The 27,475-nt window shown below is 42.5% G+C and overlaps 4 protein-coding genes across 4 annotated transcripts; 2 read left to right on the top strand and 2 right to left on the bottom strand.

Moving 5' to 3' along the window:
• Positions 1–568: 568 nt before the first annotated feature.
• hp (haptoglobin) lies at positions 569–4,303 on the top strand. Its single transcript, XM_078085542.1, is given in 6 exon segments — positions 569–575; positions 2,523–2,689; positions 3,788–3,959; positions 3,962–4,033; positions 4,036–4,112; positions 4,256–4,303. Coding segments are annotated over 6 exon segments (543 nt in total).
• Positions 4,304–7,997: 3,694 nt separating this feature from the next.
• Positions 7,998–12,437, bottom strand: sult5a1 (sulfotransferase family 5A, member 1). The gene is made up of 6 exons (XM_040166285.2): positions 12,045–12,437; positions 11,399–11,610; positions 10,458–10,584; positions 10,259–10,347; positions 9,865–10,045; positions 7,998–9,293 (listed from the first exon to the last, which is right to left on the bottom strand). Exons 1-6 carry the CDS (start codon positions 12,181–12,183, stop codon positions 9,151–9,153), a joined length of 891 nt encoding a protein of 296 aa, XP_040022219.1. The 5' UTR covers positions 12,184–12,437; the 3' UTR covers positions 7,998–9,150.
• A 1,543-nt stretch (positions 12,438–13,980) lies between these two features.
• dpep1 (dipeptidase 1) lies at positions 13,981–18,561 on the top strand. Its single transcript, XM_040165942.2, has 10 exons — positions 13,981–14,395; positions 14,610–14,736; positions 15,287–15,419; positions 15,518–15,668; positions 16,327–16,396; positions 16,682–16,858; positions 17,412–17,496; positions 17,624–17,699; positions 17,824–17,959; positions 18,310–18,561. Exons 1-10 carry the CDS (start codon positions 14,268–14,270, stop codon positions 18,487–18,489), a joined length of 1,263 nt encoding a protein of 420 aa, XP_040021876.2. The 5' UTR covers positions 13,981–14,267; the 3' UTR covers positions 18,490–18,561.
• A 432-nt stretch (positions 18,562–18,993) lies between these two features.
• slc22a31 (solute carrier family 22 member 31) lies at positions 18,994–26,778 on the bottom strand. Its single transcript, XM_040165933.2, has 9 exons — positions 26,282–26,778; positions 23,789–23,892; positions 23,253–23,407; positions 22,429–22,597; positions 21,768–21,913; positions 21,543–21,651; positions 21,202–21,416; positions 20,833–20,944; positions 18,994–20,654 (listed from the first exon to the last, which is right to left on the bottom strand). Exons 1-9 carry the CDS (start codon positions 26,669–26,671, stop codon positions 20,216–20,218), a joined length of 1,839 nt encoding a protein of 612 aa, XP_040021867.2. The 5' UTR covers positions 26,672–26,778; the 3' UTR covers positions 18,994–20,215.
• Positions 26,779–27,475: the final 697 nt, after the last annotated feature.

Here is a 27,475-nt window from a genome sequence, read left to right as displayed (position 1 = left end):
CTACTCGTGACTCGGCTTCTGCGTCTGATCCAGTTAAGGGTTCGCTCGCCTCGGGTCACTGACCACTGTAAAGCTTCAGTTACACTGAACACTGTGAAATGACTTCATAAACTTCTATGAACTTGTAAAATACCCCAAACCCAGGATCCACCCCAGGAGAGCTCCGGGCGTAAATAATGGCTGAATCTACCATAACTTGATGGATTCAAGTTATGGTAGATTCATGACTCATATGAATTGAAATATGATCAGAATGTTTGAGTTTACTCTAAAAGGTTACAGAGATTTTTTTTTTATCTCGATAGTTGAGATAAAAAAATTCAGAATTATGGAATCATTTTTTTTTTCTGCAAAGCAAAGATTTCCCTGGCAGATGGTCAGTACCTCAAAAGATATAAATACTCTACTCAAAAATGTAGAGCACTCTCCAGAAGGAGAGATGTAGCCGTCAGCGCATGAAATGAACATCATCTAATATTTTTTCTCAAAACACCCGACTATAAATCTCACTTCTTCAAGACCAAATATTATAAACTAAGGAAAATCTATCTGAGCCATAAAAACGGTTATGATCTGTAAGTGTAATCATAATTCCAGTGTGAGAAATCTGATCTCTGATCAATTTTCCAACAATGATCCAGAAACTATTTGTGAGCTCTTGTAAATCAAACATTTAGTTATCTAACCTTTTACCTGAATAACTGATTCGTTTACAATTTGTCATTATATACCTAGAAATGGGCAAATGTTGAGTGTTTGATAATTATGTGAATCTTTTTTGAGGGGTTTTCTGGTTCAACTGTAAGACAGGATGAAACAACGCTGTCAGACAAACACAGACATGCAATACATGGTCTCTTGATTAAAAAACACATTCTATTTTTACATCAATATTCATTATTTATAGTGTAAGATATTTTTCATAAATATTGAATATCGATGTAAAAACTTAAAACAAAATACTGTGAGATTAAACAGCTTATTATGGATTTATACACATCCCGTAGAATATAAAAATAATAATAATAACACATTTTATTTTTTGTCAACCGATCTTAGGGTGCGACACAGCCAGCAAAACATAGTAAATATAAGACATTAAGTCTGGGATCATACGTATATTCTGAATATATCATTCAACGTGTCTATTGTCCAAACAGCAGCATTTTTTGTCAAAACATATTCAAGTGGGTTGAAGCAACCAAAGGCTCCATTTCTTTGAAGATGTTTTTCACACTAAGCGCTCCTCGATAGCCGCTGTTCAGATGGAAAATCTTTCATAAAACGAGATGGGGCTTTCCTGCAGGGTCTAAGAGCTGGAGTGCTGCTGCTCATTTCAGATAGTGTCCTCCATTCGACTATCTGACTATCTATCTTCAAACAGCCCTTAGAAATATATATAATCAACCAAGCATTCAGAGGCCACTAAGATAATTTGACTAATTCTGACTGGAGGCATGTTGATACAAGAAGTGAGCTGATTTTAATTAATATAACAGCACTATCTACCATTTTTTAACTTGTCATATTTATGCAGTCTCTCTAATATATCAAAATAATGTCTCAGTGAGTCATTTGTTTGATTTAATTGCTCTTGAAAGCCACCGTTTAGTGGGTTGAAACGAGACACCAGAAAAAGGGTCCTTGTTAATAAGCCCTGTCCGAATGTAACAGCAACACTGTTAATAATCATGAACAGTTAATTAAACCGTCTGTGTAGTAAGCATGTAGCATCACTCAGCTGAAGATCATCATTATTATCTTGGTCACACAAAAGACTTTTGGATCAAAGCTCAGCGAGTGGGTGGATCTTTTTCTTTGCTTCATGATAAATAAATCAGAGCCCACTGTTTCGGGCAGAAACCCTTAGAGCTTCAACATGATAATCTTAGTGTCAAAGAGACCATGTTTAATTAAATAAGTTCTACAGGAGGGAAAGCGAGTTAGAACAAAAGTGCCGTCACTGATGTTTAACACACAAAGATGAACTACTTAAAATAGCGAGACGTTCTTAATACCTGAGCTCAAGTCAGCCATCTTGGAATGTATCACAGTGATTAGTTAGTTAGCTAAACCTTTACTATTTAGAATGATTCATTGAGATTTCAACGGAAAAGGATTGCTCTTTTGAAATGCATGCAAGTTCTTTTCTAGAGTTTAGAATGAGCTTTTAGTTGATAATAAATCAAAAAGTAGACCAGTCTAGAGACCATGTTGTTTTCATGTAGCACCGTGGTCCTGGAGGAACGTTGTCTCGTTTTGCTCTGTACTGTAATAACTGTATATGGTTGAACGACAATAAAAAAAACACTTGACTTGGTTTGTGGTGGAGTCAGTGGCCCACAAGGTGTTGATACTTTTAGTCCTTGAGGATCAGTCTGATCAACCATCAGGTGTTTACCTGATCCGCATTGTAGGTCAGAAGGGAACAACAAATAGGAAAATATATATAAAACTATACTATGACTCTACATAGATATTTATACGAGAAGTGTGTCCCTTGTTTATTTGCTCACCTGCAGGTTCGGAACAGAAGAATGGGGGGGGGGGGGGGGGAAGGGGCACGCTATGGTCCACTGCTGCTGGTGTGCTGGACGGAGGCTGGGCGGGCGGTGCTCTCATCTCCGAGTACTGGGTATTGAACCCGTTTGTCAGGGAGAGCGGACCAGACAATCAGGGTCAATATGCTGTCATTCGTGGAGCGTGCAGAGCTGGCAGAGGCTGGTGACTCCAGAGAAGTTGCTGCAGTGAAGCAGAGGAAGAGAGACGTTTGGTTGGATACACAAACCTATGCAAGCATTGAAGAGCCCGAGGCTGCAATTCAAATGCACCACGAGTGTGTGCTGGGTTTCATGGATGCCTATAATGAATTGTTGCATGATGTAAGTAATCAACTTATTTTTCAGTCTATTTTTTATGATGTACAAATTAAGAAAGTGTGACTCGGTCTTGATTTAACATTAGGATGTATGAAACTAGTATTGGAGGATTTTCTCAGCCATTAAGGATCGAGAAATTCTAAAGAATAGTGAATTAATCCCAATACTGACTGCTTTAAAAACAAGAAATAATCAGGTAACCTGGGCGTTGAAACGTGCTATGCCCTCATCTGTAATGCATAACAGTGGTATGACACGTTATCTGTGATTACCATGTTGATATTCAAACATGTCTCATTTATTAACCTCATTGTGCATTTTGATATGACGTTTTGGGGTTAGGGTTAGTTAGGGTTTGGTTTTCTAGCAGTACCCCTGTGACCAACTAGATGGTGCTCTGAGGTCCCATGGGGGTTGGACTTAGCTGCTTCACACTATGCTGATGTCAGCAATACTCATTAGTGTATGGAATGTGTATTAATCCTTGCAGAAAATAGTCCCAGGGAAAAACTCTCTAGCCCTGTTTGAGTTACGGGTTCTAAAAACTTTGGTGCACAGCTGTTGACAGTTACTGAGCTATGATTCATTCTCGAGTGCAACTAAGTGCCACGGCTGGAACATTCGGTGTGAGTACGTGAGTACGAGTACGTGAACCTAATCATGGACTTTTCGTGGGGTTTGGTGACTGGAACAGAAATATAGAAAAAGGTTTTGGGAGATAAATAATAAATCTGGACAGTGACAAGATATTGAATATTTCATAACAGAGTCAGGAAAATAGATCTATTTTTCCTAATTAAGCTAATATTTGATGACATTTAAAGGCTACTGCATTTCAGCTGAATGAAAATGAAAAGAGCAAAGACTAAACATGCAACATCCCTGGTATTTTAACTTCCCTCCGGCAGCTTGTTCTCCATCCGGTCTTCCAGAAGCCATCTGAGTGGGCCAGTGACCTGGTTCTGATCCAACTGAAGGAGCCTGTGGTTATGAGCAATAAAGTGACCCCCATCCCGCTGCCCGAGAGAAGCCGGGACCTGGCAGACAGCTCTGAGGGGTCAGGGGTCATCACCGGCTGGGGCTTACCCCTTCCACATCACTCAAATACCACGTACTTCCCCAGGCCGATCGCCCCGCCTGTGAGGCAGAATATGAACCGAGCTCCCAGCGACGGCAGAGGACCACATGTTCTGCACCGGACCCACCGAGGACGAGGAGATACAGATGCCAGAGGTACAGAGTCTATATGGAAATTTGACAAACGTTGACAGTAGAATAGACATGAACTCACTGCTGCTCACATCTGGGGGTTTTCCCACCACTGCTGGTGGAACTGAAAAGATATTTTGATCTGACATTTTATGTGTCTGTCACAGATCATGAACTGCCTCAACAACAAATGCTTCTCTTCACTGAATAAGTAGGGTGATAAGAGCTGCTTTTCCAGCCGTACAATATGGTCGAGAAAAATAAGAGGGAAGTCACATCAAAAGTGAAGGAGAGACGACTGGTTTCAGTGCATGATGAGAATATATAAGCTCAGGTTGAGGAGATAGGGATAACACATGACTGTCTTCTCAAATATTTTGCGCGATTTCATATTTTAATTATACCTGTAAAAGTTGAACAGACGGGAATCACAAACAGGTGGACGACCTAAATGTCCTTTACTGCAGGTTTGATCAGCCCACTTTAACAACCCTCCACTGCCCCACCATCATCAAGCAATCATCTACACCCCCCGCCTCCTTCTCACCCCCCACTAAAGATTGGCAGCGGGCCCAGACGGGGTGTCGACTTCCTGCCTGAAGGTCTGTACTGACCAGCTGTGCCCCCCCCCAACTTCCCACTGATCTTCAACCAATCACTGGAGCTGTGTGAAGTCCCCAAGAAATCCTCCATCACAGGATTGAATGCCTACAGGCCGTCGCCGTGCAGCACATGCTGCATCACCTCGACTCCCCAGGGATGAATGCATGAGGATGTCAGCCCTGTGATCGACCCCATTATCCAGATACTTGAAGGCAAACTCTCCCACCTGACAGACAGGACGCAAAAGGAAAAATCACCCTTTTGTTGCCTTTTTAAATTATTATGTATATATTAATACATTTTATTCCATTTTCGTAATTTATTTTGTGTATTCCTTATCAGGTACATAAAGAGAAAGTATTGGAGTTTCCAAAAATCTAAACTAGACTCACGCCTAAATATGTTGTGACACTGTAGTGTGTGTAACGTATTAAAATATAATATGTTTTATATATATAATCTTAGCTCTTGACAACCTGACTTGTGGACCATTACACTTGTATGGCATAATCTGATTTGAGTATCACATACAATCTTTCGAGAGCGGCTTTCAATTACAACCCTGCAGGGAACCTTCAGATTAAAGCTTTGGATAGGAGTGATCTGGTGGGACGGTTGACGCACTCAGACTCGCATCACGTCTCACATCACATCAAAGGTCCGTCGTGGTCCAGCAGTGTATACGTGAGCGTGTCTTGGTTCACAGTCAGTGATGTCACATCAACAGTAGAAAGAGATTTTTTTTTTGTCGTTTGAAACAAGAAAAGGGGAGCTGCTGGAGGAAGTACTTTTAGCAGGTCTGCAGTAGGTTGCATGAGGTTCTCCTCCATGGCTTCTAAAACATTAATATCCCTGTCAAGGGCCATTACTCTCAACCAGTCTCCGAATGTACTCTCTCTGGCTCCATCACTCCTGCAGACGGAGGTCAGAACACTGCAGTGTAATTCCAGAATCAGCATGGAGGATTGTTTATCTGTTTCATCTAAAACCTCTATTGAAGCAGTTTTCTCCTTTTGCTCAATTAGCCGAAAAAGGAATATATGGTCAGATATGGTATTTCTCTTTAGGCGGTAACGCAATTAACTTATAACGTTGTTGGTCAGTGCTCACAAGTGTTTTTTTATAGCATTTATGAACAGGTCAAGGGATTAATACCGATACAATATCATCAAATCCAAGTCAAAAACTATCTAAAGACTTTAACAAATGTGCTCTTGAACTGAAATAGAAACAGTTTTGATCTCACATGCATTGTCCATGCGGCACAGTTTCTCCGACACTTAATTTGGCGTTGTGGAAAAAAAACGTTCTAAATCTTTAGGGAGAGAACGCAGAATCTGCATTTGAGATGCAGTTAAGTAACCCAGGGTTAACATCTGTAAAACACACTGTTTTGTTTAGGCATCTGTTCATATGTTGCAATTTAAAGGCTTTGGTGCAAGATTCTTTTCTGATCCTGCAAGGCTGCATAATCTGATTTATGATGACAATTATCGTGTTTTAGTATTATTGCACCCATTATTAGATATGCAAACAGGGAGCAGGTTCACTATGTAAATATTAGCTGATTATGGCACTTTGTGAACATCCGAACAGACAGAAACACAACAGAAACAGAAAAGCGTCTAGGCAAATGTTCTTCTGAATCCGACCATCTGTTATTGAGTAATCAAACATAACAAATTAGTGGTATTTCATAAGCCAGTCTGCTGCTGAAGCATCATGTGTACTCAGCTGCCACATTGGGTACTTTGTTGTCATTTGTAACTAGGAAACAGAAGCTTTCTGAGCTTCATCTCCCGCCTTTGTACTGGCTGTTCTGCAGACACACAAACACACCGAGCTTTTGAAAAGGCAATAATACAACAGATATGTCACAATCTATCACCTGATGGACCATTTTTCCACTGGTTGCCTGACCAGGATTAGGCTTATCTGCTTAATTATGACTGATACTTCCCTTCAAATACTGACCTGATATCGCCAGGAAACAGATCAAAATAAATGCAGTATCTGAGCCACCGTAGTGGTGATCTCTCCCTCCTCCTAGTGGTTATTCACAACAATTCCCCCTTTTTAGCCGTTTTTTTTTATCATCACAAGCCTGTTCTGTTCAGGGCTCAGATCTGTCACTTCAGCCTGATAGAAAACAATTAAATAAACAAACAAGTTTAAAGTAGGAGGTCCATCTGTTCATTGTGGACGTAGCTTTTTTTATTGGGCAACAAAATAGAGGTGCTGCTTATGTGCTGAAATGTCTTATTTTTGACTTTTATCACAGAGGCACCTTCAGCAGCGGTTCAGTTGATATGCGTCTCTCTCCCTAAAACCACAAAGACTGAAGGACTGATCCAACTTTACAGAGTTCAATATCAGTGTTGTACAGGTGGACTCTCTTTACTGTCCAGAAGCTACCTCATGAATTAGCAACAACAACAAAAATCACCCTAAAATAATGTATTCTAGGTCAAAACATTTTTAAAGTACTTGCCTTGACTGGGTAAAACCTTAGTAGCTTTCACTAATCAGTTCATCTTCTCACGTCATTTTCCGGTGGCTGATTACTGCACTTCCATAAAGTTGTATGACCTGCCAGAGACTGGTCCAAACATCAAAGTTGATTTGTAAGTTGTAAATATCTTATTGCTGGTAGTTTCTCCCACGTTCGGAGCCAGTCAAACCTATAATTTAGGAGGACATGTTGTACAAGTGTCATGAAGTCAACGTCGCTGTTCTTCAGTGAAGATGGTAGAAACAATTGGAATAATAATATAATTTCGGTAAAATGTATGTATCCTATTAGTGATGTGGCATCCATTGGACGAGGAGCACTTATTTATATTTATATTATTATTATTGGTTACAAGACATCAGGCCAATTCAACTTGAGCAGAGGTTCAGCTAGCTGAAATAGAAATATGCCATCTTTCCCCTCAATGATAAAGGTAATAATTTAATCATTTGTTCTGTAGACATTGAAAAAGCTTAATAACAAACGTCTTTCAGCTGCTTAAAATGTAAAACATTAATGAAGGCCATAGCAAAGGTTTGAACAGTCGGAATCAGAGTGACATCAGCTTGTCCTGTGAATCTCCTTCCCCTCAGCAGACTGCAAATATAGAGAAGTGTGAAGTAACCTTTCACACGAAATGAGTGAGTGTTTGTACACAGGAAAATGCACAAATCCCCAAAACGTGTGTCTGAGCAGGCATGGACTTTACTAGAAGCTCATATTGACACAGCACAGCCTTTGTCAACTCAATTAAGCAGCACCAGCCTAATTTAATAGACCCAAGTGAGACGGTGAAGGAAAAGACACATCACTTTTATTAAAAGAAGGAACTCTGGCTTTCACAACACGTTTTGAAACGACAAGATTGCAAAAGCTTGAGTTTCAACATCTGACATCAAAAAGACGTGGACTTGTACACGTGTGTGTGTGTGTGTGTGTGTGTGTGTGTGTGTGTGTGTGTGTGTGTGTGTGTACATATACAATTCACACGCTCATTAAACAAATGCACTAAACTGTCACACAGGTCCTTGAACACAAGCCTCCCATCAGAATCGGCCCGGTGTGTATAAGCAGCTGACTAATGGGGCATTGGAAGTAAAAACACCACAGAAAGCCATGCTGCTGTTTAAACTCCCTTTTTATTGTTTAGCCTAGTCAAGATATGAAAGTTCAACTGAATAAAATGTTTGGTGGAATTGTAATTGGGGTAATTTCCTCTTTCATTTGCTCTTTCACGCTGATAAATAAAGTGCCCTTTTCAACCAGACAGAAGGATATTCATTCACCCAGTCTTCCCCACATCACGTGTACTTACAAAGCAGACAGACACACAAGGTGTTCGGTAAGGAAATTCCAGTAGATGACAAACAAAAGACATGTGCTGTTAGAATATTAGAATTACATTTACAGAATATTATAATGTGCTATTTTAGTTTTTTGCTGTAATCTTAGTAAAAAAGGATTATTACTATTTTGCCCTCCACAAAAGAGAAATATCTACAATTTCAGTCTTGGATGCAGAACATGAGTAATATGATCCGGTGTCATCTATGAGCGTCTGGGGATTAATGCTCATATCAACCTTCACCAGACTGATGTTGGCCGTGTGTTCTCTACAATGTGGACCGAAAGCTCGCTTCATACACACACATATACAATTTTGATCTGCGGTGCATAGCAGCTGGAGGTTAAGCAACACTTTTCTTTCTGAGAGGATACACAAGGAAAATTCAGCCCTCTGGATGAGGAGCTGTATGTTAAGACCTTTGACCTCTTCCCAATGTTCACTGTGTTGATCAAATGCTACATCAAACACTAGTGCATTAAAAAAAACAGGTTTACAACAGCCATTAAAGGCTACGGAGCACTACGTGTCCCAAGTGGCCCTTCATCCATTTAATCTACGGTACATTTACTGTATGTCACGGGATGCAACATCAGCGGGATTTATTCGTCAGCGTGTGTCTCGTCTGATTGCGGCTCGTCCCACACAAACTCCAGAGTGCAGTCCTCCATCTTGGACTCAAAGACACTTTTGAAATGTGTGTCCAGCTCCTTTGTGAACATGTTTTTCCAGTCTCCAATCGTACCTGAATTTTATGGAGGGAATAGCGGGGGATAAGATTCAATTAGTGGCCAAATATGTAATTTAACAACCTTATTCACTATAGGTACATTTACATACAGTACACGATTGAAGCACAATATTTTTATTTTATTTTTATATTTCCTCCTTAACTAAAATTCAAACCTGTTTATAAAGATTACAGATATAAACCAACCTTTTAAAAACATGAAAAATGGGCCAATTCACTTTTTTTTCATCTAATTTAAAACAAGGGGTTGTTAATCCTGAGAAACCAGCAGGATTAAACAGGGAGAGATTTAATACAAGCCTGCGACAGCTTCACATACGTAATATTTATTTTATTATTTTGTCAGACCCGTTGATTGTTATCCAGATATAATGCCAATATTAACATCTTTAATTACTTTATGACCCTTGGGATTGATCTCGGGCCTCCTTTGTACTAGCTGACCCTCAAGTTGGAAACCACAGTTTAATAGCAGCTTCCAATTTTGACAGCGATTGATTGTCATTTTTCTCAATTTGGTCACACATAGGACATAATGAATCAACCAAGTTTGATTTATCTCCACCTTTTCTCATGAAGGAGCCCTTGTTGTGGTCCATTATCTCCCTGTTGACCAGAGTGTAGTTGGCCATCTTGTTGCCTTTCATGCTGCTGAAGCTGCAGTGTTTCACACAGTTGTTGAGCTCGTCCTCCAGCAAGGGACTCTGCAGATGAGCACTCAACCTCTCAATGGCACCTCGAATGTCCTGACAGCCGAAACAAAAGAAATAAGCATCGGGTGGACTTTTTGATTAGCTGCCTTAATTCATGATAAATAATGACAACGTCGGAAGTCAGATTTGAGAGGGGAAGAGTGTGTATTGAAGGCACAGTTTGTGCTCACCCAGATATTTTTTATTGGGTATATAAGTATTTCTCCAAAAATAGTATGAACAAATGATGAATCAATTGTCCTTTACCATCGACATCTCTTCATAGGTGATGTGAAGCACATTGTTCATCTGACTGGTCCAGCCTTTAATGTGGTCAAACCAGGAGCCATAGTGCACTGGGACAAAGAAAAAGCATAAATTATTGCATTTTTGGGTGCAGAGACAGCTTAACAAAATGGAATTTGAAAAAATATCACATCGTCTTTTTGTCCTAAGATCTACTCACGTGTGCCCTCCAGGAACCGGTTTAGAAACTCTGGAAATGAGCCTGCCTCGGGTAGGAAGTTGGCCATTTTGTGGAAGTGGTAAAAGGAAACTACGACATCTTTAGGGTTTCTGCTCACATAGATGACCTGTGAAATGACACAGCACAGTGTACTCTGCATGTCTGGTACAGCTTGAGCCATTTCTAAAAAAGTCTAATGCAGATACATTTGCTTTCGCTTTACATGAAACATTTGTGGAAGAAATTAGCGGATAAAGCCCTTGTGGGAAATCAAAAGTATCTTAAACTTGTTTGTGTTATATATAATATAAGTATTTATTACTAACTAGAATACAGAATAATCGTAAAGAATACAGAAATCATCTACACAAGCCGTAAATACAGACGGAAGTCCAGAAGACTCAAGGGGACAGATTGTTCCTTCTCCCTTAGAGGAGCAGGAAGATCTGATAAGCTTCTTGGTGTGAAGAGAAGCCTTTAATACCCATCGGAAACCTACATTAATAACAACACCGTAAAAGGCAAAAGGAGAGACAGCATATGTTAAATGCTAAAAATAAAAGATACACAGACCATAATTCAGGGGAACTGTATTTCCTGTTATGATGACACCGGGGCATTGTAAATAGAAGAGGTCACAGAGGAACCAACACAACTCGCAGTATGCATAGAAAACATTATTCCCCAACATTAACCTTTAATTCTGATACAGATGTTTTTCTTAAATTGTTTAAATTACAATATGTGTCAAAACTACTGACAATATAACTGCATTACCTCAAACCTTTGGCATTCCTGTGCTGCAACGTCTTCCTACTTATGGGCCGGCATGTACACTAACGCCGATGTGTTTGCAATAAATACATGCTAGCCAGGACAATTCATCGGTTTATCCCTCTACTCTTTGGTCCAAACACGCAAATAAACTGTTTAAATTTGACCTTTGCTTTGGAGTCCTTGAGGGTGGGGCCCAGCAGGTGGTGTGGCAGGTGGGTGGTGATGATTCGAGCCGCGCAGGGCGAAGCCGCCATCAACGCAGCGAAATAATGTTGCTCCAGCCAAGGAGCCCGAGCCCAGTTTGGGACAGTTTGGGACAAGTGTGGGTCCCCTTTGCTGGATATGAGCGTCACAATTTCCTGCAGCCATGTGGTGCCTGTGGTGGAAATTTGTGGATTAACCCCTTGTGAGAAATCAAAAGTATCTTGAACTGATGAAGTATAAAGCCTACTGTGTAGCAATGCGTCATGGAAATTCAAGTCAGACTATTTCATACTTTGATTCGTTTCATTTCGACATATCTATGCAATAATTATATTATAATAATAATGACATATATACAGTACTAATCAAAGGTCTAATTCATTGAGAAAGTGTGTCATATATATGTGTAAGTATGTGTTATTTCATATTTCTATACATATGTATTATATCATTTCATTTTAGTTATTGTGGATCCTTGTTGTTGATCTTTTTTTTGATGTAGATTTTACGCCTTTGCTGCTGTAATCCTGTAAAATTCCCCACTGCGGGACCAATAAAGGATTATTTTATGTTAAGCATCCTGTTCAGTTGGTCGTCTCTTCTTACCTGATTTGGGGTAAGAGACAATGAGGACATCCGAGTCCTGAAATGAAAACTGGAGAGCCTGTTGTAAGGAATCCTTGGTGTGCAGGTGTCCAGGAAAGAATAAGCCATGAAAGGTCTCTACTACGTCCAACCTGGCCATCTCCGACCTCGATGCAGGTCGCTTTCTTTCTGTTTCAGCGGCCCCTAGTTTTCCTTTTGAGGTTAAGTTTCGGTCGCTCGGGTCCGGCCTCTGTCTACTGTCTGTCCGTGTCCTTCCGCTCTGTCGGAGGGACTGAGGGACCTCACAGACTTCACACGATCCAAAAAGAGGAAACACAAAGACGTTACACAAAGGGTGGCTGTTGCCATGGTGTATTTCACACTACTTGCCAAAGAAAACACTATTCACAATGTGTCTCTCATTAAGTCGGTGTGTGACTTTTCCTGTGAGCGCTGTTACTTCACGAGTCTAACTTGTTTATTTTGTTACTTCACTGCTGAGTATTACTTATCGCTCATCTCTGCAAAATAGGGAACTAAACCACTTAAGCGTGATCTTATTCGTCCCCCCAGTACTACACAAACGTGTATAGTTTAGTAGATTGAATGTAATTCTGTTTTTCTGTACGCAGCACCATGATGATGCAAATATGCATGAACAACATTGCGTTAATTCAAGCATCATTTTGAAGATATTTAATGACAATAATCTGTTTGATGGATAAAGACATCTTATGTCTTCATGTCTGTGATGCTCGGACATAAATGCTCTTCTCTGCTGCTTAATTTGGTTGATATTTGATGTTTATATCTCCTGTGTAGCCAGTTGAAAGAAATGTTGATGCTGCCCAAAGAGAAAATGTATAATAACTTTCTTTGTTAAATATTAGTAGCATTTGAGTGTAAATGAACAAAGGTGACATTGTGCTTTTAAAGTCTTTATTATAAATTTAAAGTGAATGGAACCAATTTCTTTTTTAGTTCCTCTTGAAAATTAGACTATGGAGACAGCGTAACTAAAACTAAAAGATACCTACTGATGCACATTGTGTGACAAGTCAATAAACATCCATCATTTCGCTGAAATTAGGTGGGAAGCAAACAAATACTTCCCTAAAATGAATAAAATAATCATTATTTCACTCTTTGAGCCACTCATGTGAGCGTCATTTACCGGAGATCCTCATGTTTATTGACTAATTTGAAAAAGCAGCCTTGAAGATAAGAAAGTGGAGTCATTAGAGGCAATAGAACAATACATCTGTTGTTACAAAGTAGATTAAGCTTTTAGTGCTCATTTCAGTCATTACACAAAGCGTGTTGTGAGTTTGGGCCGCGTACGCGCGTGTGTGTGTGTGTGTGTGTGTGTGTGTGTGTGTGTGTGTGTGTGATGTATACATATATATATAATGTCTAATGATGTCCAAAGTATTCTATGAATGTTTGTGCACAAATATGTGTATTTCTATGCATAAGTTTGTATTGATTCAGCTTAATTTTGTCATGCTGCGACTTTGAAGAAATTTTCTTTGCAACTTGTTAAAGGCAGATGCCCTCAATGTGATAGATATGTCATTCCAGAGAGGTAAAGACAGCGATTATTTGTATTATTCAGAAAAAAACAAGTAGTGTTTGAGCTTATAGCTCATTGATATTAATAGTTGTGCGGGATTGTGTGATGTGAGATGTATTCAAGTACAAACAACAAACCATGTTCATATTTGTGGACAGTATAAAAGTGTACTCATTTATTTCCTTTTGTTGTACAGTTTTTGACAGCAATTCAGGTCTATGACACAGAGGGAAATGTTGCAGCGCGCTCTGGATACAGACTTCAACCTGTTGAGGATAAGCAAAGTACAAAGACGCACACACATGTGATTCTGTCAATCAGTCGTCTTGACCGTAAAATAATGTGCTGCAGAATGCTGAGCTGGTGTTGAGCAAGAATTTGTACACTCCCGTGTTTGATTTACGACTGCAGACACTGTAATGAGCAACAGGCTCAGGCTCTCAGTGGATCATCATATCGCAGACTGTAAACTGGAGTGATAACTGAAAGGATCTGCTGTGATTCAAGCAAAAACATAAAAAAACGTCCATTGGTTAACCAGGGAGGAACCTGCAGGAGCTGTTAGCAGCATCGGGATTACTCAAAGTTTAAAGGAAGGTCGAGATCTTGCAAAAAGGCTGACTGAGAAGAAGGTTTAGAAGAGCAGTGACCAGGCTGTCAGAGCTTCAGGAATGGCTTCTAAGGTCATCTCAGCTGCATATTTGACTCTATGGATCAGTTCTTCTGTCTTCACCTCAGCTCAGGATCCCTACATGACCAGAGCGCTGGAGCTGATGTCCAAGACGCCTCTCATCGATGGGTAAGTGGAAACACATCTTCTATAAAGTCAGCTGTGCTTGCCGTTTTGGTTCTAAAGATGTGCCGTTTGCTATTTAAAGCAACAACAACAGAACTATTGTAATTGTTCTGCAGAAGACAACAACTTCTGTGAGCAAGTACGAGTGATTTTTACTCCCTGTTGATGATGAAAAAGCATCTGTGTGTGTGTGACTCTAACTTTATGTTTTTTCCAGCCATAACGACCTGCCATGGCAGCTCCGATTGCAGTTCAACAACGAGCTGAACAAAGTTGATCTCAACACTTTGGAAACGACACACACCAACATCCCTAAAATCAAGGCAGGGCGGCTGGGAGCACAGGTCTGCACAGAACATAATGTACTGTAGCTGTCCTCTCAAAGCCAAGTGATTGTCAGTGTGTTATTTTCAATTTGGCTTCACATTTCACATATTTTCTTGAGTTATGTAACACATCTGGAGATTTTACTGGGATGTGAGGCTTGTTGCTCAAACTATTCTGACTATTCTAACATCTAAACCACTCATATTTTTGATTCACTGCATCCAATCTGTATCATTCAGGTGAACATTTTTTAATGGAATCTGGAACCTTGACTTATGTGCAACACATTTTTAAATGAGTGTAATAGTTTATCATTTCTCCCAGACGTTATTTCCATGATTTATGTGAAATTGTTGAGAATGAACTGTGTATTTCCATTCGGCTTATTTTCATGCAGCCATTGTAACATAGAAACTGTGTCTCACGCTCCAGGTTACACAAACAACGCATAGCTAATCATTCCTCAATCAAGGGTAAAGGGATGAGGTTCTAACAAGGCACATTGTGGCTCCATAAACCTTCCCTGGACACACAGCGGTGCTCATAAATGTTTCGTTCCTCTTTCAGTTCTGGTCGGCCTACGTTCCCTGTGAGTCTCAGTACAAAGATGCTGTCAGACAAACACTGGAGCAGATAGATGTGGTTCACAGGATGTGTGAAAAATACCCTGAAACCTTCATGTTTGCCACCAGTAGCCAAGGTGAGACGAGGTGTCTCAGTCATTTTAGAGACGTCTGTTCATAAGTGGTCTCACCCATCTCATCTCATCTCTTCTCTTCATGTACACACACATCACAGACATCATGGAGGCTTTCAACACGAATAGGACGGCCAGTCTGATCGGGGTGGAGGGGGGTCACTCCCTGGACAGCAGTCTGGCCACGCTGCGCACCATGTACCACCTGGGGGTCCGTTACCTCACACTCACACATTCCTGCAACACACCGTGGTAAGTGACAGCAGTCAGGAAATGTGCCTGTATAACTGAATCTGGCAATTTATTTTAATATACTAAACATGAAAGTTACTATTACTGCCAAATAAATGTGGTGAAGTATAAGGTACAAACTGTCATGGAACGAAAAAATCCTAGTACCTCATAAATGTACGTAGTTACATATGACCACTGCCCTGCCATAGTAGTTGTATTGTTATAGTAATTGCTGTAATGCTTTTATTCAGTTTAACGAGTTGCTGTTTGGCCCCCCCGCCCCTATTTGGCAGTTTCTTGTGCGTCTGGTGTATGTAGTCGGGGTCAGTTTAGATTGTGCTGTGGGGAGTTCAGGGGATTCCTGCAGCTCGGTTCAGCTTACAAGCAGCATTATCCGATTTCCTCAGCACTTTAGTTGGTTAAAGGAGCGTAACTGTGGAGGAACATCTTGTAAATGATACACAAGGAACTGGAAATTCCCTTCTACACTACGGCACCTGTGTAGTTTTTCACCTGACTGTTGCTTACTTATTTGGTCTGCGTGAGAATATATATTTAATATATACTCATAGAATAACAGAATAACACTCGAACACATAAAAAAAAAAAGTGCCGTGGCATTTGAATCACCAACTTGACATGGGAGTAGTTAAGTATGTTGACTGTTTCTCATCAGGGCTGATAACTGGCTTGTTGACACTGGATCAGAGCCATCTCAACACAACGGCCTGTCTACTTTTGGGAAGGTCAGTGAAAGCAGTCATGGGAAAACGTTGCTTTAAAACTTATCTACCACATAAGCGTCTTTACAGAAAGCATGACCAAACTTTAATTCAAACATAATCCATCTAAAAAGGTGTATTGACAGCACATATGATTGAATTTATGCATTTTTCCAGCATAACTGTCCTTTGGCCATTAAATATATTTAATTTTTAACGATTTAACGATTCCTCACAGAATACAATTTTATATTTTTGGTACTGTGAGTTAATTGTAACAGAAATGATCACTGTGCTCGCTTACAACAGCAACTGATATTGGAAATGAACCGGCTGGGGATGCTGATCGACTTGGCCCACGTGACCGAAGCAGTGATGAACCAGGTGCTCGACATGTCTCAAGCTCCGGTCATCTTCAGCCACTCCTCCGCCTACAGCGTCTGCCCGCACAAGAGGAACGTCCCAGATGATGTTCTCCTCAAAGTGGTGAGTTGTACAAGCAAGCTCGACACTTCATAAACTTTTGTTCATGAAAAGCTATCATCTCAAACTACAGATGTCAAAAAACATTAGCGGATTAGAAAAATACAACGTTTCCTTCCGTGTCAGAGGCAGGAGAAATAAAAAACAACAAAAAGCATGTGACTAAATGTTACGAATCTACTTCCCACCACTGATATCAAAAACATTGGCATGTTGTGTCCAGAGATGCATAATTATTATTGGTTGAAGGCAGTTAACCATGAAGCGAGGAGAGGGTTATTGTGCAACAATAAGCAATATAACAAAATCAGATAAAAAGCAGCTGTTATCTCAGGAGACATGCACTTTAATAGATGAGATAAAAGGGAGGTTGATACCCTTTTACCCTTTTTAGTTTGAATCCGTCTCTCCCTGTTCTTGTACTTCCTCATGTTTGGTCACTTTAGAGTCTTGCAGGCTAACGGAGCGCAGCACGTTGCACAGCTCCATCCTATAGATGAGTTGTATAAGTCAGGACGCGAGTTACTGTCATGTAACATCCCGTCTATCTCTCCAGAAACAGACAGGCGGAATCGTTATGGTGAACTTCTACAATGATTACGTGACCTGCAGCAAAACCGCCAAGATCTCAAATGTTGCCGGTAAACTACTGTTATGATCCGGACAGCTGCTGTAAACCCGGTTAAATATTAACATTTATCATTGCTTCTGTCAAAAGAACCAGTGTGATCATGCAATTTAGCTTCATGTTTACTGCTTTTGTGAAAGATCACTTTGACCATATAAAGAAAGTGGCCGGCGCGGGCATCATTGGCTTTGGTGGAGATTACGACGGCGTAACCAGGTGAGATCAAAACATTCAAGCTTTGACGTAAACATCAGATTCTGTTTGCAACACTGGGAAAGATGAGTTGAAGCCGTAAACAAACACCTGTGAATCTGTATTCATCTGCACGTGGTCCTCTCAGACTACCAGAGGGTCTGGAGGACGTGTCCAAGGTGCCCAAAGTGGTGGCTGAACTGCTGAGGAGGGGATGGACTGATGAGGAGGTCAACGCTGCTTTGGGAAATAACCTGCTCAGAGTCTTAAGCCAAGCGGAGAAGGTAAGACACAGGTTGAACAAATACAATGTATGTAACTTAGCCTGGAAACAACTGTACAAATCACACTTTTACCAATTCATTGTATTGACACCTCGGCACAGACTACCTTGACTAATAAGCTTATTTGATGATGAGTTGCACTTAGTGTAAGTCAAATTACATATGTAGGTACCTGCAAATAAAATCTTTTGGATTGATGTTCATAAGCCTGCAGCTTAAATACAGATGGAAGTATATCAACGTGTCTCTTTCCATCATGAAGGACGCCGGTAGCCCCTGTGAGTCAGAGTAGACAAAGTCATACCGCCTCTCTGTCTTCTGCCTGACCGTCTTTTCTTTGCATGTCTCAGGTCAGGGACGCTCTCAAAGAGACGAGGCCAGATGACGTTCCTATTCCATACGACGAGGTGAAGAATGTGTGTAGGACGAGCTATGGTTACCGCAGCGCTGGCGCCCACCACTCCCTCGGCGCAGCGGCCCTCCTGCTCACACTCGCCCTCCAAGCTCTGATCCCATTAAGTGTTTCATGAGCTGTTCAGCACTACAGCTCATGGTCGCCAATCATTTACACGGGGCTGCTAATAAAGTCTGATTTAACAGTCTGCATGTTTTTCAGCCTGGTTTGGTTTGACTTTAAACCATTTTTGCAAGTTAGCTTTACTGCAAAAAAGGAGTTTTTTATCAGTTGTCAGGAAAACAAAAGCCGCACAGTGATTATTATGTCGGACCAAGTTAAGTTTATTGATCTCATCTGGCTGCTTTATCTCATCATAACACTGACAGATACAACTGCGTTCGTGTGTGATGACAATGACGTACAGATTACGTCACACACACACACACACACACACACACACACACACAGACACACACACACACACACCATAGCTCGATCTAGCGGTCTGAGAGGGTAACAACATCTCTGTGGCTGTAAAATAAAGTTCCAATTTAGGTTGTAACGCTTATTTACACATTATGGTGAGTGGGAACATTTAGTTTGGCAGCTTTAAGGTTAAGATACAAACAAGGCAAGATTTCTTTTTCACTGCGGTTTTTAATTGGTAAAGACATATCGGTCGTATAGGTAGGAGTCTGTGAAATTTGAACATAAAAAAAAAAGAAGGTACATGATTTTCACTGACCAACTGTGCAAATTTTAGACAATACAAAATCATCTGTTAGCACATTTAGTCAGCTTTTGCACAATTTAGCTTTCCTACAGGCCAAACCACTGATGCGTTTCTCCTTTACCTTGACATTTTCTAATCTAGCAAGAACCAGTTTCTCTTCACAGGCAGAATGTCACTGTTAAATACAATAAATTAAATACAGAAGAATGTGTTTTAAAAAAGAACTCAGGTTGTATTGGGCAGTTACTTTGAAAATATCTAATGCCAATCAGGTATGGTTTTTAGTGCTGAATTCGGAGGCATTTAAAACACAGTTGTCATTACTTTTTACTAACTAACAAAAAGCACCTCAATCCTTAGACCTTTTGTCTGACAGTTAGTGGTCAGTACATTTGCAAATGTATTGGATACTTTCATGAGAAGCGTAATGCGAAAATAGCAAAATTCAAAAAAGTGTTCAGTCACAGACAGAATTTACTGGCTGAAATCTGGTGTTACTTTCCCACATAGACCATCGAAATTCCTTTAAGTGAAATAGTTTCATTAATAAGGGTCGGGAGTGGCACAGTCATTCAGCGCCCCCTTGTGTGCTCCACGAGTACAACAAGACTCCACAAAGACGCTGTGAGCGCTCGGGATCCTCTGGAAACGCTGCTGGTGAATCAGACGGACGGACTTAATGGAAAGTGCATGAGCAGCTAATAAATGGACAAAGGACCGCAGCTCACATGATCTACAGCAGCCGCACGGCAGAGCGAGCTTCTCTGGCGTATTCCCCTACACAGACGAGCAGTGTTCGGCCACAGAGTTACAGTTCAAAGGGGGACTTCCTGAGCGCCCCCCCCCTGAGGTGCAGACAACAACTTCTGATAACCGAAGAAAGTCTCTTTTTTTTTTTTTTTTCACAGCACAGTAGTGGCCTTCGAGTGTGAAATGCAACAAGAGGAGAATGACAATGGACAGACGCTCTGAAGGGCGCTCCATCCATCCAAGCCCGGGGTCCGTTCCACAGTTGAGTGAAATAATGAAGTGGAGCACGATGGTAAACCGTCGGTGCCGGTATGTCCAGGACGAGGAGGAGGACGGATAATCCAAGTCTGTGAGGTCGGGTGAGGAGGCTCCGTAGTTAAGACGCGACCTCTCTCACGGAGTCGTTCTCCAACGTTTCACTGTCTGACAGCAGCGGGGAATCAGTTGGTACGGCGATCCTATAAGGCAATTTGTCTTTAGTCAGCATCCTTCTGGTGGCTGAGACCAAACAGGAATAGTTGTCGGGGTTGTACTCTGACCGAGCTGGCCGGGCGCACAGCAACGGCAGGTTGTCTCGGTCAGGCCGGGACAGGAAGAGAGCCGGCCGCCGCTGGTTCTCGCCGTCCCTCAGGGAGTCGGGGAGCGGCTTGCGCTTGCTCTCGGGCAAGAGCATGATGCAGAGAACCGAGAGGACGGCGAAGGAGGCGAAGACGACGTGGTGGAGGAAGTAGCCGCTGTTATTCTGGAGCTCCATCAAGGAGGAGGCGGCCATGCCAACACAACCGGCGGCCAGCACCAGGCCAATGCAACCGCCTCTGGCAGGGAGAGGGAAGAGGAGCAGGGAAAGGAGGACACAATTCCACAGGGGACTATTTTAGACGTTGACTAATACACAAAATAAACCATGAAGGATACTTACTAGTTAGTTGGATCAATTTATTGTGATTTCTGGTCTTTTCTCTAAATTTGTTAATAAGAAAAATAGACACTTACCGAACCACGGTGGGCATCACCTCACAGGCAAAGAACGCGCTGAGCATGGCGAGCGCTTGAGAGAACAACAGACCCACAACAGAGAGCACCAGCACCAGCCCGCCACGCAAATCTGTCACGCGAAAAGGACGACACATGGATGGTGAGTCTGGTGATTTACTGCATCAACGTCAAGCAGCACAATGATGTCAGTGATGCAATCATACGATCTATTAATTGGTCAAGCTTGATCCAATCATTTATAAAGTATATTGCACCATAACGCCCTTATTTTCACCTTAGTCTTCATTGTATTTCCACAACGGAAAAAAGGGTGGCGGAATTCATTTATTTAAAGTAAAACGCAGTTGCCGTAAACAAGCAGCTTACACTGCGTGAGGGCCAGCAGCAGCAGCGACGACAGTCCAGTGATGATGGCAGAGAGCAGAAGCATACCGCGCCGACCAAAGTGGTTGACAGACAGGCAGATGAAGACGCACGCCAGGGCGCCGGTTATCACGCGGAGGAAATAGCCAAAGTAGAAGTTTGAGGAATAACTGTGAAGGTTTCTGGTGAAACAGTACTGGATGCCTGTTCCAATGAACCTGAAGGCGAGATAAGAGAAATGCATCCGCTGTGACGCCCAACACTCCCCACACACGCACGCACGCACACGTGGCCGTTATCATCGAGTAGAAGGCGGCGTCTCATGGACACTTCACGCTACTCACAGCGTGAAGCTCAGGATGAGGCAGTTCTTCCAGATAACGCGAGAGTGACGAAGCTCCAGAACCGAAAAGTAAGCTGGCTGACAGTCTTCTCCGTACGCCGAATCGATCTCTAAAAGATAAAAAAAAACTATTCAACGTATCCACACAGGCCCTGGATGCTCTAGGAAATGTTGTGTCAAAATACTGATCCCTTTAATATTTAAACGTTTGTGTGTGTGTGTCCACCTGACAGCAGGGTTTCACCAGGGTATAAATCGTCATGCAGACCAACACCATTCCTGGTGGAGAATTCCTGGAGGCTCCTCTTCAGCTGGAGGATCTGAGCTGTGGCGAGCAGCCAGCGCGGAGACTCAGGAAACAACGACGCACAACTGGGGAAAACCTCCCTCTGTTATCACACAGAGCTCAGATATTCTCAGTAACATGACAGCACAAATAGACGGAAACATATTTATTTTTCTGCGTACTGGTTTTGGCAACAAAGAAACGTTGGAATGGGAACATCTACAAGGCATCAGCATAGCCTGCTATCCAAGTAGCTGAGATGTTTTGTGCGTCTGAACCTTCATACTTACCATTGGAAAGTTGATGTTTGTTCTCGGGTCTCCTCTGTTAAAGCAATCTTAGTCTTAATGCAACTTCCCTAATAAATAGTAAAACTCACTGAGTGGTGAAGAGAATGTTCCCAGTAGGATTATATTTATTTCAATAAGTAGTTTATTGTGCATATATGGTTATTAAAAGCGGTGGGTTTGACACGAGAATGCATCAAACTGCAGACATGTAGTTGTGAGGATGACACACTGAGCACCACTGTGGAACAAAACAAGCTCCCTTGGTACACACACACGCGTGTCCTCCTACGCAAGTGTGAAACCCGACTCACCACCAATAGGAGAGCAGCAGGAGCAGAGGCAAAGTGGCCACCGCCTGGAGAACGGGCCAGTAGCGGCACAGGACGGCAATACCCGGCAACAGCAGCTCTGCAAACATGGCAAAGAAGCCGCTGATCATGGCAACCATGAGACGATGGGGAGGGTCGCAGAGCTCCAGCCCTGAGAGAGCGGCAGGAACGGAGAGGAAAGACGGAGGTCAAAACACAGCCGAGGCTGAACAAATACATCCGAGCAAAAAGCATCGCGTTTCCTATCAGGACACGGACCCCCTACAAAGCTGTCAGTTCTATCAGGAAGTGCAGCACCACTATAGAAAAAACAACACGCTGGATAACGCTGCAAGGAGATAAAGTCACCTTTGACCTGTGGATGTCAAACTGTGAGCGTGTTGAACTGTAACTTCACCCCCACCTGCAAAACTTTTGATTCTCTTTCTAGATTTCGTCCGTGTGAGTGTGTGTGGGGGGGCGGGTGCTTCCTGCTCACTTCCTCGCCATTCGTTCTGCCTCGCTATTGTTTTCTCCTCTCTGGGGAGGAGCAGCACCGGTAGGACATAGCCGAGCAACATTTCTCTCAGGCCCTCATCCCGCCCATCCCAACGTCACAACATGGACACAATATGGCCCTGACCTCACAGGAATGTGTGTCAAACACTCAAACGTGTGTGTGTACTTGAGATGAGGCCACTAACTAGTTCTACCACGTCCTACGCAGGAATGTCCACGGTTTCTAAAAATGGCTAATGTTATTACATTCAGAAGCGCCTCAGCTGCCAGATAAGTTGGACGGCTAAACGTGCGTGCGGGATACTCACTGATAATATACGAGGACACGAACACCCCGGCGAGCGTGGCGCCCTGAAAGAGACGCAGCAGCAGAAACGCCACCACGCTGCTGGATAAGCATACGGCCACTCCCAACAGGCAGGACAGACTGATGGAGAGCAGGAAACACCTCCGACGGCCCAGCCTGAAAACACACACTAGCGTCACATTCATTTATTTTTCTCAGGCCCAAAACAGGGACGTTGGGGAGCTAAAATGCTCAATTTCACATATCTGAGCATGAGGGATCGGATAAAGACGTATGCATAGGTTGAGAAAAATATTTATTATATTATTGATATTAATGTCATCTTAAAATTCCAACATAGACATTTTTTCAGTGTATGATTTTTTTATTTTATTTTGTAATATCAATGTTGATGCTAATCAGCTGGTTGGCTTCTTTAGTGTATGTTTACTATTCAGTTAAGAAAGACATGAAAAAAAAAGTCTAAACATAGAATCTGGCATATAAGTAGTCATAGTGAACACATTGAGTTTCCACACAAACATAATTATCACTTACCAGTCGCACAATGTACCAAGAAGGATATATCCCCAAATCCACCCAGTCATGAAGCAGATGTGCTGCAAAGGGATTTTCCAGTAGTCACCGCAAACCAGGTTCCACTGCAAAGGGTCGCCATGATTGAAATTGCCACTTTGCATAACTCAATAATGGGTCAATAACAGCTGTTTTGTAACTACAATGGTGAAATCGAGAAACAATATACGTCGGAGCCAAACTTGTTATGATGACTTCATTGTTGTCTTTGTGTTTTTTGTTAACAAAGCAAAAATATGAAAAGGGTAATCCTTTAACTATTATTACGCAAACTTTCCAATAAAATGATTGATGCCTTCAGTAACATTTTAGACGATCCTCAAATATAATTTGTGGATTGAGACTAAAAAAGGTACTTGAATAAACAAACAGATTCCTGTGGGGAGGCAGAAATGTAGATCATGTTGCTCCTAATTGAGTCAGGAAGTCTGCTGACAGTGTTATTACATTACAGCTGAGCAGTGCTCAAAGCCTGAGAGCAGCTCCGACCCTTCTCAGTACCAGGCGCCGACTGTGAGGGAGTTCTTCTCCAGCGCCGTGTCTCTGCTCCACTATGTCCTCAACTCAAGTCGGAATGCTAATCTTTTAACTCCCTTTTAATATGATGCACATCTGCACATCTTTGGTGTTCCAGGAATGAGCACTTCAAAGTATCAAGTATCACCTTTGAGTAGCAAAGGTTGTATTAGATGCTTTTTCAGATAATCATTAAAAAAATATATATTCTATGGACAGATGGCTTGTTATGTGAATGTCATCAATTTTGGTGTACTTGAATAATTGTAGAGTAGATGTACGTATAATGTAATCATAATTAGAAGGTAGATTTGCTCAGTTAGAAATACAGTTTTCATATTAATAAAAGTTCATAAACTCAGGTATCATATTTGGCACAATAGTACCACATTAGTACATTGAAGCAATACCCAACTGTGTGCTTTAAGAATACAATAACACAAGAACGTAATGGAAAAGGGACCCTGACTTCAGAATGAGATTTAATTTCACTCAGTTCATTCAGATAATATTCTGTCAATATTCTGCTTGATCCCTGCATTCAGCCAACCTCGCTATGGCCGCCTTATGACTTATAAGCAGTTTATCATACGTGTAAAACTACAGCAACACAAGTGAGTCACTGCGGAGGACACCCGTTAACAATAGGCCTCAATGTCAACGTCAGAAAAGGTCTAAATGAATGCAGACAGCTGGACCAATCGAGCAGCCGTCCTGCCACAACGCGGCCCACTTCAAGCTGCACGGAGAAGGGAAAACAGGTGAGGGATTCACAGTGAAAAGTGCTGCTATTTGAATGAAAGCAGTTTAACTAAGGAGTGTATGCAATATAAGCATTACACGCATGGGTGTTATTCTACACCACATGTGGGGCAGCCTGGTGTCCCCATCCCAGTGGTCTTAGAGTGGATTAGAGTCTGTCAAACGTTCTTGTAGAATCAAACCAGTTCTACCAGCTGACGGTTTGACAAACCACGAATAAGGAATTGGAAAATGTATACCAAGCCAATGAAGAGGGCTTTACCGGGTCAGCACCGGCTGGATCCTAAGATGTTTTTTCATCCGGACCCTGTGTTTGCAGTTCATGAGCACTATCGTACTGTGTGTTTTCCCCTTTAACCAAAAGTTTTCCTCTGTCAAAGCGAATGACGTCGCGCGCAGAGGAAGCTGCTGTTGGAGCCCGTTCAGGGTCTCAGGAAGGAACACGGGGGGCTTCAGACTTCCCAGCGCCAGAGCACGTCCCGAGAGAAAACGAGGAAAAAGTCTCCTCACTGCCAGGATCCATTTCCTTGGGACCCTGTCACATTAAGGGAAGTTGAGGGGGAATTACCCACAATGCCTCTGTCCTGCATGTCGGCCCCCACTCAGACTACTAGACTACGGCAAACACTCTGTTGTGTTTATTGTGTTAAAATACGGCACGAGGCACATGTGTGGTGTTTGCATGACCTCACTATCTGTGTTCTGACACTGGTTGTATCTAAAGATCCAACAGGATCCATATTCCGCTCTGGAATGTCTCCCAACTAAAAGAGATGTTGAAATCAAACCCCACAACTATTTGTTGTTGTGACCCTTCTTCGGGGTCAACGCTTCGGTTTAAACTGCTAGATCCCAGATGTGCGTTTACACGGTGTAAGAAGCTGTGATTTGTCCAATTGCCCGGTTGATCTCTTCTGCGTGAACCTGGGAAACAAGAGTTTCCAGACAGCAGACAAATGTGAAGTGAAGTGTGCTAAGAGGGCGGCCAACATAGCCAGTAGTCAGGGGGGGGGGGGTGCAGAGGGCCAACATAGCCAAGTTTGGGGCTGTGCAAAAATACCGTGACATTTGTGAGGTAAATCCACCAGGATAAAAACCAAGTCTACCTAAAACACGTTAATCAACTTGAATTGACGTCATCCTCCACTTAGAGCCCCAGAGTGCGCGGTCTCTTACCTCGGTGACGAAGTTGCTCCGGAGCCCCGCTACATGCGCGTACTCCCACCCCGCGGTGCACGACACCCGCTCCCGGGAGAACTTGGCGGAGAAGTCGGAGGCATTGGGCGGGTACTTGAACAACTCGCAGTGGCTGAGCCCGGAGCCGTTGACCCAGGGGATGGTGAGGTTCAGGTAGCCCTGCCTGGACAGGTTACTGGGGAGGAAGGCCGACGGAAGAAGCTGCGCGTCGGGCTTGCAGTGGTAGAACTCCGGGATCGAGGTGTAGAACACGTCGCTGAATAGGTTCAGCATGACCGCGAAGTCGGGGAACCAGCTGAAAACCACCGCGGCTCGGTTGTAGCGGCCGTAGCCGCCGGTCCGAGGGAAGATCTTGGTCTCATAATCCATCTGAAGGCGGCTGCTTGCGGGTCGGACGGGGGGGTTCTGCGGCTGCGGCGCGGTGGGTGCGCACGCTGGAAAGCAGCAGCAGCAGCAGCAGCAGCACCAGGTGAGCAGGGCGCGAGGAGGGGGCGGGGGCTTCGGGGGGGTCGACCAATCAGATGCCTGCTCGGCTGCCTCGAGGGCGAGATTTGGAATTGACACCTCCTGCTTTAACATCACCAAAGGCCGGTGAACATATCAAACCACCGCGAAATATGCGCACTGAAAACACAGTGTTTTAGATGAATTCCCCCTCCTCGTTTTTTACACTTTTTTACACGTGTTAGTATGTTGAGGACAGTGACCTCAGGGAGGTCAGAGTCATGCAGGTTTTAACCCAACCGGAGTTAAACTCAGCTTTATTCAGGGAATACTGTAAAGTGTTGCTTACTTTGCAGTAATGTGTTTGGATGTGGAAAATACTACTACTAGTATCCTCTGGCTGTGTATAAAACATTAGAATTCCCATTTAATTACACTGCGTTACAGCGTATTCATGTGATGACTCACAACACACAGTCCATCCGCCTTGCGACGGGAAATGCCAGGGAAAGGTTTAACAGATATTGAAGTTTAGGTGAAAGGTTGAGCATGTGCAACAATGGCAAAGATAAAAGGAAACAAATTGAGATGTTTTATTAAATCCTCTTTATCGTAGGCCATGAAACGGGGCTTTATACAGAAACCTGATGTTGGGGAGACACGTTGTGCGTTGTGTTACTCCCACAGGCCGCAACATCAACATACGGATAAGGCAGCCGTTTCAGAGGC

Source organism: Gasterosteus aculeatus, chromosome 12 (genome assembly GCF_964276395.1).
Source record: "Gasterosteus aculeatus chromosome 12, fGasAcu3.hap1.1, whole genome shotgun sequence".
Lineage (NCBI taxonomy): Eukaryota > Metazoa > Chordata > Actinopteri > Perciformes > Gasterosteidae > Gasterosteus > Gasterosteus aculeatus.
This window is presented reverse-complemented; position numbering and strand designations above follow the sequence as displayed.